General features: G+C 33.2%; 1 protein-coding gene and 1 pseudogene across 1 annotated transcript; one reads left to right on the top strand and one right to left on the bottom strand.

Moving 5' to 3' along the window:
* Nucleotides 1–674: 674 nt before the first annotated feature.
* LOC114738633 (cysteine-rich receptor-like protein kinase 2) lies at nt 675–8,206 on the top strand. Its single transcript, XM_028926701.1, has 9 exons — nt 675–696; nt 2,257–2,656; nt 5,074–5,297; nt 5,382–5,480; nt 5,857–5,976; nt 6,096–6,223; nt 6,338–6,551; nt 7,309–7,465; nt 7,640–8,206. Exons 1-8 carry the CDS (start codon nt 675–677, stop codon nt 7,389–7,391), a joined length of 1,290 nt encoding a protein of 429 aa, XP_028782534.1. The 3' UTR covers nt 7,392–7,465; nt 7,640–8,206.
* Nucleotides 8,207–9,430: 1,224 nt separating this feature from the next.
* On the bottom strand, nt 9,431–15,299 carry LOC114738634 (cysteine-rich receptor-like protein kinase 2; annotated as a pseudogene).
* Nucleotides 15,300–15,670: the final 371 nt, after the last annotated feature.

Genomic DNA, 15,670 nt, shown 5'->3' with positions numbered 1-15,670 from the left:
CTCTTGATAAAATTATAGTACATGGATTGCCCAAGGTATATTGATAAAATCTATATATAAGACTTCAAGAAAGAATTCATACCCACGTCAAACATAACATAATATATATACTTTATATTTTAGATTTTGTAATCAGATTTTAGTTTGAGATATTTTATTCTAATTTCATTATATCATATATATTATTTTGTTAGAGGATACACGCTACCGGAATATGCAATTTATGGCCAATTATCAGAAAAAGTTGATGTCTACAGCTATGGTATTGTAGTGTTAGAGATAATCAGTGGTCAGAAGCGCAATAAATTAGAGACTGATGGTGATGTCGCAGGCGAATACCTCCTCCAAAAAGTGAGAAAATTCTCATGACTATTTTTAAATCGTGCAATCTTTTATTTTGAGAAATTTTAGATAAAAAGCCTTTTAACGGGCTAATTAGTCTTTTGCAAAAGCTATTCCTTCTTTACGTAAGAATCTATATCTAACCTATGCTTTCTCCTTTTTTGCCCACTTGACAGGCTTGGAATTTATATGAGAGGGGCATGCACTTAGAGTTGGTGGATAATGCCTTAGACCCTAAAGATTATGATGCAGATGAAGTTAAGAAAATTATAGAGATTGGTTTGCTTTGCACCCAACCATCTGCAGAAACAAGGCCAATGATGTCTGAAATAATGGTTGTGCTCAAGAAGAAGGGTTTATTAGAGAATATGAGGCCAACAATGCCTATATTCATTGAAACTAATTAAAAATTCATGCATGGAAGATGCCTTTGCCTCTATGGTTTCCAATATATCCAATGCTATTATTTGCCTTCATTTTTATCTATCACCAAGATAATTCTATTTTGTGTAGGAATATGTATTATGGGTGACTTCAAATTTTGAATCCATAAATTAAATAAAAGAACTAATAACATAGAAAGAAGGTATAATAGAACGTGACTGCCCTTCATTTAATTCCATTCTGCAACTTTTAGGTGCAATTAATTATAAATCACTCGGACATTATTATGTATGAATGTGTGAATAAATTGTACAATTTTGAGTAATAGTTTTGTTGGATTATTGCATATGATATTTCTTTTATTTTTAAAGCGCGATCATGAATCAAATTATATTATTTTTCTTTATAATCACATATGGGGGCGACTATATTTTGGAGTTTAGCATCATCTCCATTACTTTTATGATCACATGGAGAATAAATGACAATTAAAGATGCATGTCATTAATTATAAGAAAAATAAAGTTGTCGAGAGCATCATATGAAATAATAGAAGAAGGCAAACAATTTCCAGACCATACATGTTAAATGTTCATAAATTTGGATATAAATATAAAGAATGCACAGTTTTAGAACTATTGGTAACCTTGTATAATCGAGCTTTAACAAGTAGTGGCCAATCAAGTATAAAAAAACTCGATTCCTTATTCGTATCATATGTGCTGTCATATCATAGGACTCGACTCTTTATCTTGTCTTGATAATGTTTCTGGCAAAAAAAAAAAAAAAAGAAACAGAAAAGAAAAAAAAATCATAATGTTGTGATTTAATCGATAATACTTCTATGATCTTATTTATAAGACATTTTCAGTATATTTTGCATAGACCAAAAAATTTTTAACTATATTAACTCTCGATTAAAAATATAACTTTTTAATTTTATCCTTATTTAATATATATACTTTTCAAAGAGAAAATAAATATATCTACATTATAATCAATAAAGAATGAAATAATATATTCATGCTAAAAATTTAATGAAATGATTTATAAATAGGATCAAGAAAAAATTTCACTTCTTTTTAAATAGGATTAGAAGAGTACTTAGATAAATATAAAAACATAAAAAATTGTTCTTCCTACATTTAATTTTCTGCAAAGGAATGCATGTGTATTATCCCCTCCCTCAAAAAGGGCCTACCACCACAATATAAGGTCGCTATCAGTTACCACTTGCAGTAGTCTGTTTTCCTTTATGTCATTATTGTTAGAAATTTCCCAATTCTTGTTGACCCAAGAAGCAAATTAGAATTGAACAAGTCAATGGTCAACTCACAATTCGAAAGCGTGTGGAAATTAAACTTCTATTACATGGAACAGTCAATTTCTTATTCATTTGTTTTCCACAAATTGCTATTGAATCCTTCAAAAAAAAAAAAAGGATTAACAGTTCCAGCCACTGGTTTCCCAATATTTATAAAATTTGACCCATTACCTCTCTTTGCTTCTTCATTCTCACTCTCTCAACAGAAGATGCTTCAAGGTCGTCCTCATCTCCTTCTTCGTTCATCTTCATATTCTGTTCATGCTGCTCCATCCTCAACGGCGTCGTTTCGGACCCACAGACCAATCTTCTTAAGAGCGAGTGTAATCCGTCCTTCGTCTACCTCGTGTCCAGCATCTCCATCTTCGACAGAAACCTAAACGCGACGTTGAGAGATATCAGAGGGCAGATCAGTGAACAGAACAAGCACTTCGCCACCGCACATGAAGGTAACGGAGGAAACCCAGTTTCCACTCTTCTCCAATGCAGAAACTACCTCTCCATCGCCGACTGTCTTGATTGCTTCGACGTCGCCGCCGCTCGAATACTCAGCTGCACCGCCGGAGCCTCGGGTGCCCATGTTGTCTACGACGGCTGCTTCCTCAGGTACTTCTACCCAAAAAATTTCAAATTTTAGTCTCTCTCTTTACTACATACGCACGTATATATGGATATTTATGTTGGATTTTGGATTCGTTGTTGAAGGGTCGACTTATTTAATGAGATTATTTAGTTTCATCAAATAATATTAAATTGATTAGTATTTAATTTAGTATGAGTTAAATTAGTGTTTAAGTTAGAGAGATTGGATGAGAAGAGTATGTGTGCCCAATCATATGGGACAATCATGGCAGGGAGATTGTGGGGATGTTGGGCATTTGAGAGAATCGCTTTTAAAAAGTATTTTTAACAAATCAAGATAAACTCTTTTAAATATTTACTTCATATATCATAAAATTACTTTTAAAACTATAGTTTAGGTTTTGTCCAAACATTCAATAATTTTATCCCCCAGGTATACTTCAACAAACTACGGACCACCATTTTACAAAAATGCTAATTCATTTAATCTTGCTTAAGAGTAGAATTAAGAATTTGACTTTATTGTAATTATAAATATTATCCTCTCATTCTATTCATAGGGGGAGAGAGAAGAAAATTTTTAGTTATATTTATAAGGCAGAGAGAAAAAAAAATTTGATCTTGTTTATAGGGTAAAGAAAGAAATTTTTTATATGAATGTATAATTTTACTTTTTCATTTATTATTTTGTTGATTTTGTTCTTATAAAGTGTAATATATCTTAAATGGGGATAAAGTTGGAATATTATTGAATTTTAAAAGGGAGTTAATAAAGTTTTAGATTTTATTGATCTGTATGAAATATATTAAAAGTAACTTATAAATAGGATTAGAGGAATACTTCTTCTGGTGTTTTGTAGAAGTCACTTCCTGCACTCGCATCGGAATCAAAGAAAGGCTTCAAAATTATTAACGTTGTCTGAAAACTAACATAATTTTCAGTTACGCCCTTAATTTTCATAATTATTAATTACTACGTCAACTCCTCAATATAAATGTCAGTTAGGGATTAAATTTGGGCAAAAATATAAGAATCTCTCATCTTTTTTTAAAATATCCCTATTGATTGCAAGAAATTTTTACTAAGAGATAATTTTAATCATCCAATATATATAGATGAAAATGATAGTTTAGATAAATCAGCACACATTTTTGACAAATAACTAATTTAATTAATTTTTTCAAACATATCCTTTGAAAAGTCAAAAGGCCAAGTTTGAAAAACTGACTTTGAATAAGGGGGAGTTTGGCATCTCATATAAGCACTTAAAAAGGGGGGGAAGACATTAAGATATCCTCAAAAATGCTAAAAGATAAATTAGAGTTGGTGAATTTCAAAATCCTAAATCAGATCCCTTGTACTATTTTGAAATTTTAAAATACTGTTAAATGACAACGTAGCCTTTACTTTCAGTTACTCTTTCATATAACTATTGACTATTCTAATTTTACTATTGATTACTTTTTTCTTCAAATTTTGATGACTACTTTTGTATAACTATTGACTACACAAAGACAGTAAATGACTGAATTAAAAGTAGTTACCAGATCTCCAACAACACTTAATATATTTTTTGAATTTTTAAAATAAAAGTAGTCAATAGGTAAACAAAAGTAGTCACCAAATTTTTTAAAAATGAAAATAGTTAATAACAATAGTAGAGTAGCCAGTAGCTAAATAAAAGTGTCATCGGCGTTTTAAAAACAAATATAATTCATAGCTAAAAAAGTAATCAATACATAAGAAAGAGTAGGCACTGGAGCTCCGGCAGCTAGCCCTTGGCAGGGTTGTTGGTGGTCAGAAACCGGCCAGCTAAAAGTGCTAAGGTGACAATATTTAAAAAAAAAAAGAAAAAAATAGCGAAGGGCATTTGCATAATTTTGGTAGACTTGAAAGTTCTAAAATAATACAAGGGGTTTGAATGTTTGAATTGGAATTATGAAATTCACCCATATCGATTTGTCATTTAACAATTTTCAAGGTATTTTATTGTCTTTTTTCCTTAAAAAAATGCTTTGACGTAGGTCGAGACAAGTTTTCTAACATATTTATCCTGAACTCTACAAAATTACTTTTAAAAAAGTTAATCCAAATAGCGCAATGTGGTAAAGATGTAATAAATGTTCCATATATTGCCTTATAAAAAGACCCAAAAAAAAAAAAAACGTATCCGAGTACCTTGTACAATGGACAAGAGGGAGTATATCATAATAATATATGAATGTTAATGACATAAAGAAGAAAGACATTATTCTTCATAAGTATAAAGGTTAAATGACTATATATTTATGTTATGTACTAAACACTCCATCAGGTAAATGAGAAGCATTTCTCAATTTCCCTATAAAACTCTCCTTTTCATTAGCTTTCTGATCTGTACATATTATAAACTTGAAAAAAAAAAAAAAAAAGATGATATGGTAGACTCTGGCGTGTTCAGGTTCGACATTAGCGGTGCTTTCCTTGATGAGACAACACAAACTTTCAACACAGCATATTGTGGTAATCAGACTGAAGATGACGATGGAGCCACAAGACTCACATCAGTTGCACAACAATTGCTGATGAATCTTCAAACTGTAACACCAAATATCAGAGGATCTTCTGCAGCCATGAAGATGACAGTGTCTAACGTTGGTCCAACTATTTATGCCTTTGCCCAATGTATTGAAACCATATCACAAAATGAGTGCCTCAGTTGCTTGAATGCTGGATACAACAATATAAAGACTTGTCTTTCCTACTCAGATGGTAGGGCTTTTGCCGATGGGTGTTTCATGAGATACTCCACAACTTCCTTTTTTCCTGATAACCAGACTATTGATATCGTACCTGCCTTCAAACAAGGTAAGGCTTCATTTAGATTCTTTGTCACCAGTTTATAAGTCTGATAAATTAGTTTGGAAAAAAATTATGCATGATAAATATGATGTAAAATGGATTAAAGCATTATATTTATGATCAAAATCCACTCTCCAACTAATTCCTACATTTAGGATATACAGGAGGAGTAAATTTTCAATTTGAAAATTTATATGAATCCTTAGTTTGAATGTTTATTTAGGTTATTAGAATGATTTGATCAAGTATTATTATTGACATTTTAATTTTATACTTTAGAGCATGATACGTTTCAAAATAACTTGGTATTATTTGAAATTACATGTACATATATTCACTCATATATGTGTACATTTGTATTTGTACAAATCTTTGTTCGTAGGTTCAAGTAACAAGGGGGCCATTGCTGCTGGAGTTGTTTCAGGTGCTGCTCTTGCTTTGCTCCTCGTTGCATTATTTGCTTGGATGAGACGAACTAAAAGCCCAAAGAGGGTTCCTAGAGGTAAACAAATTAAAAATTATGAGGCTACTATTTTATCAATTTGGAAAATGAACAAAATCTTCAACTGCTAGTTATTTTAATTTATGAACAAAAGGTTTGATTTTTGTTTTCCATGGCAGGAGAGATACCTGGAGCGAGTAAGTTGAAAGGCTCAATAACTTTTAGTTATAAGGATTTAAAGTCTGCAACTAAGAATTTTAGTGACGAAAATAAAATAGGAGAAGGTGGATTTGGTGTTGTATACAAGGTACAACTTTATTATGAGTTTCAATGTAAGGATATCTTTAAGCGTGGTTTATATATTATTTTTGAAAGATAGTCTGATAACAATCTCATGTTTAAAATTCTCAATTATGATTAGGGCATTTTGGGGAATGGGAAAGTAGTTGCAGTAAAGAAATTAGCTTTACGAGCCTCCAATAGGATCGATGAAGATTTTGAGAGTGAAGTGATGCTGATAAGTAATGTTCATCATCGAAATCTTGTTCGACTTTTGGGATCTTGTAGCAAAGGTCACGATAGAATCCTTGTTTACGAATACATGAAAAACAACAGTCTTGACAGATTCTTATTTGGTATGTTATTTCAATTACCAAAGCTTATGCACACTATCTTAAGCATTATGAGATGTGGACATATTTTCAACATGACAACATTTCATTCGCTCGTTAGGAAAAATGTGCTCATATGTCATGGTTTCATTAGATAATTTGATTGGAACATAGATATTGAAAGGACATTGTTATGTTTCGCCCTTCGTTCTTTTTTCTCACCTTTCAAATTTTGGAAACTTGGGAAATAGGTGAAAGGAAAGGTTCTCTCAATTGGAAGCAACGATATGAAGTGATTTTAGGAATAGCAAAGGCTTGACTTATCTTCATGAGGAATTTCATATTCGCATTATTCATAGAGATATAAAGACAAATAACATTCTGTTAGATGATGATCTACAACCACGAATTGCTGATTTTGGGTTGGCAAGGCTTATACCTGAGAATAGAACTCATCTTAGTACAAAATTTGCAGGAACATTGTAAGTTGATTGAAATAACTACTTTGCTCCAGTTAATTTTCAATTCTATTAATTTTTATTACAGTAAATGGATTGTTAAAGGTATTAATGAAATCTATACATTAGTCTATTAAACAATCCTATGACATGGACAATACATGATTATGCAAGAAGGAATTCATACTTATGTTGAAGATGATGATGACACAATACTTTATATTCCATGTCTATTTTGGATTTTGTAGCATCACAATAATTACATGTTTTAGTTTGAGCTATTATTCTAATTAACTACATCATAAATAATATATGATTGACAGAGGATACACTGCACCAGAGTATGCAATTCATGGACAACTATCCGAAAAGGCTGATATTTATAGTTATGGTATTGTTGTCTTAGAAATCATTAGCGGCCAAAAAAGCAATGAATTGAAAGTTGATGGTGATGTTGAAGGCGAATTCCTCCTCCAAAAAGTGAGAAAATTCACATGCCTATTTGAAAAAGCTTTTCTTTATTTTGAAAAAAAAAACTTAGATGTTGGATTTTTTAACAGCACATCTAAAATTCTTTCAAAAAAGCTTACTTTATGAGAGAAAATAATCTTATGATAAATGCTTATTTCGTTTCACTTTCATCCTACTTGATAGGCTTGGAAACTATATGAGAGAGGCATGCATTTAGAGTTGGTGGACAATGCCTTAGACAGTAATGATTATGATGCAGAAGAAGTGAAGAAAATTATAGAAATTGGTTTGCTATGCACTCAAGCATCTGCAGAAATAAGACCGGCAATATCTGAAATAGTGGTTTTGCTTCAGAACAAGGGTTTATTAGAGAATATGAGGCCGACTATGCCTATCTTGATTGAACCTAATTAGAGCTTCATGGAATACACCTCCATCCCTACTGCTTCCGTTACATCAAATGATATTGCTTTTACTTTTTAATACCATCAACAAGATAATTGTACTTTACAAGAATGTGCTTTTCTAAATGGCTGATGAGAGTAGTCTTAGTCGCATCAGCTACCAACTAGTTCTAGATCCAACTATAAATACAATATAGTGTAAATCATTCTCTTAGGGATCAGTTTTAGAATTGTAATTGCAAAGGGGACATAGTTATTTATATGCAAATACAGTACAGCTACTCTAGAATGATGCAAGCATACTCTAAATGCAATTTTGTTATGATTATGCACCTAAGTAAACTAATGCAGACTACAGCTATATGCTTAATGCACATAGGGATGTGATCCCAAATGTAGGACCTGGCTTAGGTTCCCGGCAATGGATGGGCACAAAAAATAATTGGGACCAACTTATGGAAGGTACTGAGAGGGCGGTTCTTCTCCCCGCGCCCCCCCCCGGGGGGTACTGTTAAGTGGAAGACGGAAAAGCATGACATGTTCTCTCTCAGGTTTGCCTACAATATGTGAAGAAAGCTTATGAAGCCTTGTTTAGTAGCTAATGTTTTTCTCCGCAAATCTCTGGGAATGGTGGACAATGGGAAGACTGGCTGTGGAGGCACACTGAGATTACATGGGAAAGTAGTTATATACTTTTATGCTTAGTTTTTTAATGGGACTAAGGCGTGGATGGGATGGACTTGATAGATGATTCTACAGATTCTACTTCGTTGACCCAACAAAGTGAGACAAGAGAGACAAACTCAAAAGAGATATAATTTAAATGATTAATTAAATTATTATCTCTTATCTTAAATATAAAAACCAGTTTGTTGTGTAAATTAGCTCTTATATTTAGAATCAGATGTTGTATCTAAAGCTTAAATTATATGGTATTATGTTAGTTCTCAATAATGGTAAAATTAAAATTTTTATTTTAAAAGTAACATCAAGAATTAAATTTTTATGTTTAAATTCTGAAACAAATTTTTGCTGCTTTAGGAGGCTGTTGTTACCCAAGATTAGACATCCTCTCATGGAAATGAGTGTTCAAAAAATGGCTCGGGCGAGCGACATAAATTTGGTTCATGTAGCTCTTAAACTCCCGCAGCAATATAAATTAACCTGGAGCGATCTCTCAGTCAGCTACTGCTAGTTGATCTGAGTGAGTGCATGGTCCCCTTATAGCAACAGTAGAATATAGGTAAAACTTAGTGTTATTTGAAAAACCCAAATGATCAATTACGTTGGTATACTATCTCTGCCTGAAGACCTTTACAGAAACTACTTTGCCGTAATCAAGTACCTATAATAGGGTGATTCTTTTGAATGTTCTCTATAACTCTGAAAATTATCTTCCTCATTTATTCTGCGTTTCCATATTTAAGGGGAACCCTTTTTTGGGTGGGTTTGATCACCATCCTTGCAGTTTCGTGCATGAAATTCCTCCATCAATATTTCAGACAAGACATGACATTTTCCTTCTCTGCTTCAATGCTATGTTCTGGTGATAATGTATATCAGCAAAAGATGAAGGCACCCAACTAGACTTGTTGAACAAGGATAGCAGTGTTACAACAGTATAGTCGTGGCAATCACAAACTACCCAAATTATATTGCACAATTCATGTTTCAATGTTTCATTGTACTGAAATCTTCAGTAATGAATGAAAGCGAATGCGTACTCCAGTTGTTTCCTTCTTAAATATTATTATTGTTATTTTCTGGGGGTTCAAAATCACATCGCCTTCCTGATGCAATAGAAGCGGAGACAGTAGCATTTGATAGAGATGAACTATTACTGAGCATCTCTTCTATTCCCCACATTAGAATCAACATAAACAGGCATAGCGGGTCGCTTGTGATCCATTAAGCCACCTTTGCTTTCGATCATATCAACAACTTCAAACATTGTTGGCCTTGCTGCAGGAGATGCTTGCGTGCAAAGCAATCCAATCTCTATGATTTTCTTTACTTCTTCTGCATCATACTCATTTAGATCTAAGGTTTCATCCACAAACTCCATGTGCATTCCTCTCTCGTACAGTTTCCAAGCCTGCCGAGGGGCATCAAAGTCATACAAGATAGAGGAAAAAAGATTGCGTGGTGTTGAGCAGTCAAAAACAATCGTTTGTCACGCTATATTGAAAATAATTTGATTAGTTATATCTGCATTTGTAATTTCTCCAAATAAAAACCTTTCCTTTGGTATATCGATTTTGAGAATTCACTTACTCTTTGAAGAAGGAATTCGCCTTGATCATCATTCTTTAATTCACCACTCTTCTGTCCGCTTATAATTTCTAAGACTACAACACCATAGCAATAGGTGTCAACCTTCTCAGATAATTGTCCATGCATTACATACTCAGGTGCAGTGTATCCCCTATATAACAGAAGCAAAAGGATCAAAAATTACCATATGTAAGAGACGAGTCACAACAAGACATGGAAACTTACACTAACAATGATAAAAACAAATTTCAAATATTCGTGTGCAACTTAAAAGTGTTGTATCATGTTTCTAGTGAGTCATAAACATACACAAGTCTTCATGCTTTGTAGAAACAACTAAACATTTGAGAAGAGATCTAGTTGCTAAAGTAGTGTCACGTTTGATCAACAAATGACTTGTTACAATCATTTGCGTTAATATGATATATATTGAGTGCAGAAAATATGAATAGTTACATATGTTACTACTTACATTGTTCCTGCAAATTTTGTGTTCAGATGAGATTGGTCCCTTGGCAAAAGCCTTGCCAATCCAAAATCTGCAATTTTAGGCTGGAAATCAACATCCAAGAGGATGTTGCTGGGCTTTATATCTCTATGTATGATGCAAATGTGAAATCCCTCATGAAGATATGCCAAACCCCTTGCAGTGCCTAAAATTATACCATAACGTTGCTTCCAATTGAGAGAACCTTTATTGTCACCTATTTCCAGCACTTTAGATAGTAAGAGAGAGGGGACCAAAAAAAACATAAAAATAGAGGAAGCAGATGAATTTCAAGTACAAAGGAAATTTCTTCAAGTACTAAATTGAATATACCAAATAAGAACTGGCCAACATTGTTGTTCTTCATGTACTCATAGACAAGGAATCTCTCTTGGCCTTTACTGCAACATCCAAGAAGTCGAACAAGATTTCGATGATGAACATTACTTATTAGCTTCACTTCACTTTCAAAATCTTCATCCATCTTTTTGGATTGCTCTAGAGCCAATTTCTTTATGGCAATTACTTTTCCATTTTTCAGAGTACCCTGTTCAATGAAGAGATCACATTTCTAGACTATAGAGTGTGCTTGAGGGAAGTGCCATCCTTTTATTAAGAATTAGACACATTTTCCTGTGTATTTCATGGAATCTAAGAAATACATTGTACTTTCTATATATCTGGCAGACAAATATTATATTAACAAGTGTACCTAAATTGAATTTATACAAAAAAGCCTCTATACAAAGTGTCTCTCAAAAAGATATGGACTGTAATAACACAAATGACTGTTTATATTTGTGTGTGTGGGGGCGTGGGGTATACCTTGTATACATCACCAAAACCTCCTTCTCCTAATTTATTCTCTTCACTGAAATTTTTTGTTGCAGACTTCAGATCTTTATACCTGTAGTTAACCGGGCCTTTCAACTCAGTTGCTCCCAAAATGTCAACTGCAAGAAAAACCTCAGTCAGAAATCTCTCAATAAAGTATGAAGTAGTTAGGGGTTCATCCCTTTCAAATTAAAACCGTCACATCCCTTTGGCAGGAAAAAGTTAAAACTAGAGCATCACAATGAATCATTTCAAATTGAATAATAAAGATTTTTCTAGTTATCTTACCTCTATGAACTCTCTTGGACAATGATCGTCTATACAAAGCAAATAATGCAAGGAGAATCAAAATAAAAGATGCACCTCCAACGACCCCACCAATAATGGCCTTCTTGCTTGAATCTCCTACGAGTCACAATTGTTTGAAGTTAAATTGTACTATATTTGCTCATGTCAATTGTTTCTTGGTATGCAATGCACATAGTCATTCGGGAGTTTAAAGTTAAGAACTTTACCTTGTTTCAAGATGTGTTTGATATCAGTGGTCTGATTAGTGGCAAAAAATGCAGAGGTGGAGTATCTCATGAAGCAACCAGCATAAAAAATCTTAGCATTTGAGTTGGGAATACAAATCTGAAAATTTCTTAAGCCAGACTCCAAGCAATCTTGGCAGCCACTTTGAGTGACGGTCTCGAGACATTGAGCAAAGGCATAAATATTTGAACCATTACTTTTAGGTACTGGCGTTACAGCGGCTGCAAAGAAACCAGGTATTCTTGGTGTTGCTTCCACCAGATTCTTTAGCACTTGTTGCACAGTTGAAGCAAGTTCTGTGGAGCTTTTAGCCACAAGATTCCCACACATAATGTGGTTCCCACCGTCTGTGGACTGGTCGAAGAAAATACTGCTCTCATACCTTGAAAAACACACAAAAATATGCCATCTTTATGATTGTAAAAAATGTCACTGTTTTGACCACATTAAGAGACATCGGTTACCTGAGATGTTAGTGATATGATTGTTTTATGGTGTTGCAAACTATGCAGTTGTCTCTACTGTGGAACACTTTTCAATTAGTTGAAGGATTTTATGTGTTTAGAATTAATATAGAGTATGAAGCAAAGCAAAGCAACTAAGGATTTTAAGCATAATGAGGACAAAGTACAGCAACAACAAAGTTGTCAATTCCATGATTCATCAACCCAAAATCATTGGAGCTCAAGGTTTTGTCCCATAGGTGAGCAACGGCAGAAAAAATCCGAACACACAAGCTTCTTCGTCATGCGCTTCCTGGTAGCAAATTTCTCTGTCACAAACCGGAACAACAAGAAATGCAGAACCAAAGATCGCATGGAACAATTAAAATACAGCAAGACTTCGTCGTCGTCGTCGTCGCTCAGCATGATTTGAGGGAAATTTCAAAAAAAATTCCGCAAAAGTTTCAGGGCAAGAGCAAGGGGGAAATTTCAGAGCATAAACACGAACAAAATTTATCGAAGAAGAAGAAAAATTCATCGCCGTCGTTGTGCATGCTCTGGTTAATCACTCCGTCATCCTCCTTCAGAGCAAGAACAAGATAGCCGAGAAGGCAGGAGGAAGAGCGGCGGTCGCCGAGACGGCGTTGGGCAAGCGACTGTGACGAGTGTGGCGGTGAAGTGGTGACATGCGACGGTGACTGGGAAGACAGATTGAGGGCAGTGCCGAGAACTCCCTGTAATCGGGCCCATTCGTCTTTGGAAAACAATATCATCAATAAAAAAGGTAAACATAGGTATCCTTCAGAGATTACCTTCGAAAAACACTGTTAAATATTAGATGTGATACCTCTCTTAACAGGAATTAGAATCTTAGGGCTTGTTTGTTTTTGTTCTTTCTTTTCTTGTTTTCAAAACAATTTTATAAAATCGTTTTTAGAACAAGTTTTGAAAACAAAAAACAAAAGAATTTGTTTGGATAATAATTTTAAAAAAAATTATGTTTGAAAAAAAAAACTCATAAAAAACCATACTTGTTAGATGATAGTTGTGATTGATAATAATAAGTAGTGAATAGTAGATGAGAAGAAAATAAAATTTCTCAAAATTTTTCAAAACAAAAACAGAAAAACATATAAAAATTGTTTTGGTTTTTTGGTTTTTAAAAACTTGTTACTGTTTTTTGTTTTTTAAAACAATAGACTAAAAACAATTTACCAAACAAGTTTTTTGATTTTTCTGTTTTAAAAAACTAAAAATTGTTTCCAAAACAAGAAACCAAACAACCCCTTAGTCTTTTAACTTTTAAATGATAAGTTTTGGTCTTTTAAAATCTAAAATTATCTAAATTTTTATTAAATTATAAAGACTAATTCTTAAAGAATTAAAACTAAAATAAAAACGAGTATGTCAAAAATTGTGTTAACCTCAAAATAAATAAATACTTGAAATAAAATTTTTCTCACATATTATTATTATTATTTTATTTTTGGCAATGGATTTTACACATTGGATTTTAGTTACGTTTCCAGTTTGTCTTTCAAGTTTCAACAATTCTTTTGTGCAAACATAGCCTGAATCCTCAGAAATGACTTATATATCTTAATGGCCAAAAGCATATCTTCATGTTGTAACTTCGTATACTCCTTTCCCCGTAATCTTTTAACTAAATTAAGTATTTTTTAAAAAAAAAGTTAAAATTAATTAGGAGCAATAAATATATAAAAATTAAATCTTATTTTTTTTAAGTAAGTCATTATTTAATAAGGAAGCAAATAAATAAGAGAAATACCATAATGAAATAAAAGACTAAAGAAAATATAGCATGAGAAAAAGATGATGAGAATGAATAAAAAAAATTAAGGAGTAAAATAGTGAAAATATATTTAATATTAAGACACTCCTTCGCTGAATCTTATAGAAAAAACCAAGTCAATTCAAATTTTTATAATCTTGCAAAAAAGAGCAGATGGAGTAACATTTTAGCTTAAACTCTTAATTTTAATAGTATTTTTCTTTTTGAATCATTAGTTTCAACTTCAAATCATGAATTTTACCGATTATTGTTATTGAGAAGGGAAAACCATCTTGCATATACCTAAAGTTTGCCTCAATTTCTAATTTAGTACCTCTGTAGTTTACCCTGTTGGCATAATTAACCTTTACACAAGGATTAACGGTACTAATAAGAAAAAAAATACACAAATACCAAATGAAAAATTGAAAGAAACTATAGTTACCTTCAAAATGATTTTTCATTTAAAACAAGGAAAACAAGAGCAATTTTGCCTATCCTAGACTTTATACAAATATGGGTCTCATTCTTTAACTTCAGTGAAATTCTTCTTTTAAATTTTACAAAGGAATATTAAAAACAAAAGTTTAAAAAAATGTCCAAGTTGGTCAGATACCTGAGGAAGCAACCTTCGTATATGACCCGGGCACCAGTGGCGGAGACGGAGCAGTTCTCGTATATATGAACGGCGGCGAAGTCGAAGCAAGCGAGGCAGTCTTTGATAGAGAGGTAGTTTCTGCACTGAAAAACGCCGTACGCCGGATTGTTACCCTTCACGGCCTGCGCCACCGCGGAGTGTTTGCTCTGGTTGCTGACCTGCGCTCTCAGGCTTCGCATCGTCGCGTTTAGGTTCTTGTTGAAGATGGCCACGTCACTGACATTATAGCTGCTGCAACCTGATTTCACATAACTGAGCTGCGGCTCTGAAACGACGCCGTCAAGAGTCCACCACGTCCAGATTGTGAAGCTCAACAAGAAGGTGAAGAGCAAGGGATTTTGTTGCAGGTTTAGCAGCAGCATGGTGTTTTACTTTTTCCTTGCAGAGTATAGAGAGAGAGAGAGAGAGAGAGAGAGAGAGAGAGGATGAAGAATGAACAATGAAGGTGGAGATCTCTTTGAAAAGTATAAGCCGGCATAGTGCTTCAAAGTCACTTCAAATTTCTGAGAGAGATAGATTTTCAATTAGCATTGATTTTTACTCCCTCCCCTGATAAATATAACAGAACAGTTGGTAGATGAGTTTATTTTTATCCTAAATATAATATTTCTCCGGTTCTAAATATAAGACTCATTTTGTAATGCGAATTACATTATAAAATATATCTTGTATTTAAGATCGGAGAAGTACTTCAATCTCATTTTTCTTTTAAATTTATAATTTTTTTAGACTCTCTATATGGATTCCACATATTATATTAAAGATCCGTTTTCCATCTTAAAGGAAAC

The sequence above is a fragment of the Neltuma alba genome, unplaced genomic scaffold, assembly GCF_004799145.2.
Source record: "Neltuma alba isolate B1F8T4 unplaced genomic scaffold, ASM479914v2 tig00013641_pilon, whole genome shotgun sequence".
NCBI lineage: Eukaryota > Viridiplantae > Streptophyta > Magnoliopsida > Fabales > Fabaceae > Neltuma > Neltuma alba.
The sequence above is the reverse complement of the archived record's forward strand: the minus strand, read 5'-3'. Positions and strand labels throughout refer to the sequence as shown.

What these genes read in the sequence shown, in the direction of transcription:
- LOC114738633 (XM_028926701.1), top strand. Translation starts at nt 675, where the DNA reads ATGGTTGTGCTCAAGAAGAAGG. An exon ending in CGTACCTGCCTTCAAACAAG is followed by an intron (nt 5,481 to 5,856) that starts GTAAGGCTTCAT and finishes CTTTGTTCGTAG; the next exon opens with GTTCAAGTAACAAGGGGGCC. An exon ending in TCTTGACAGATTCTTATTTG is followed by an intron (nt 6,552 to 7,308) that starts GTATGTTATTTC and finishes TATGATTGACAG; the next exon opens with AGGATACACTGCACCAGAGT.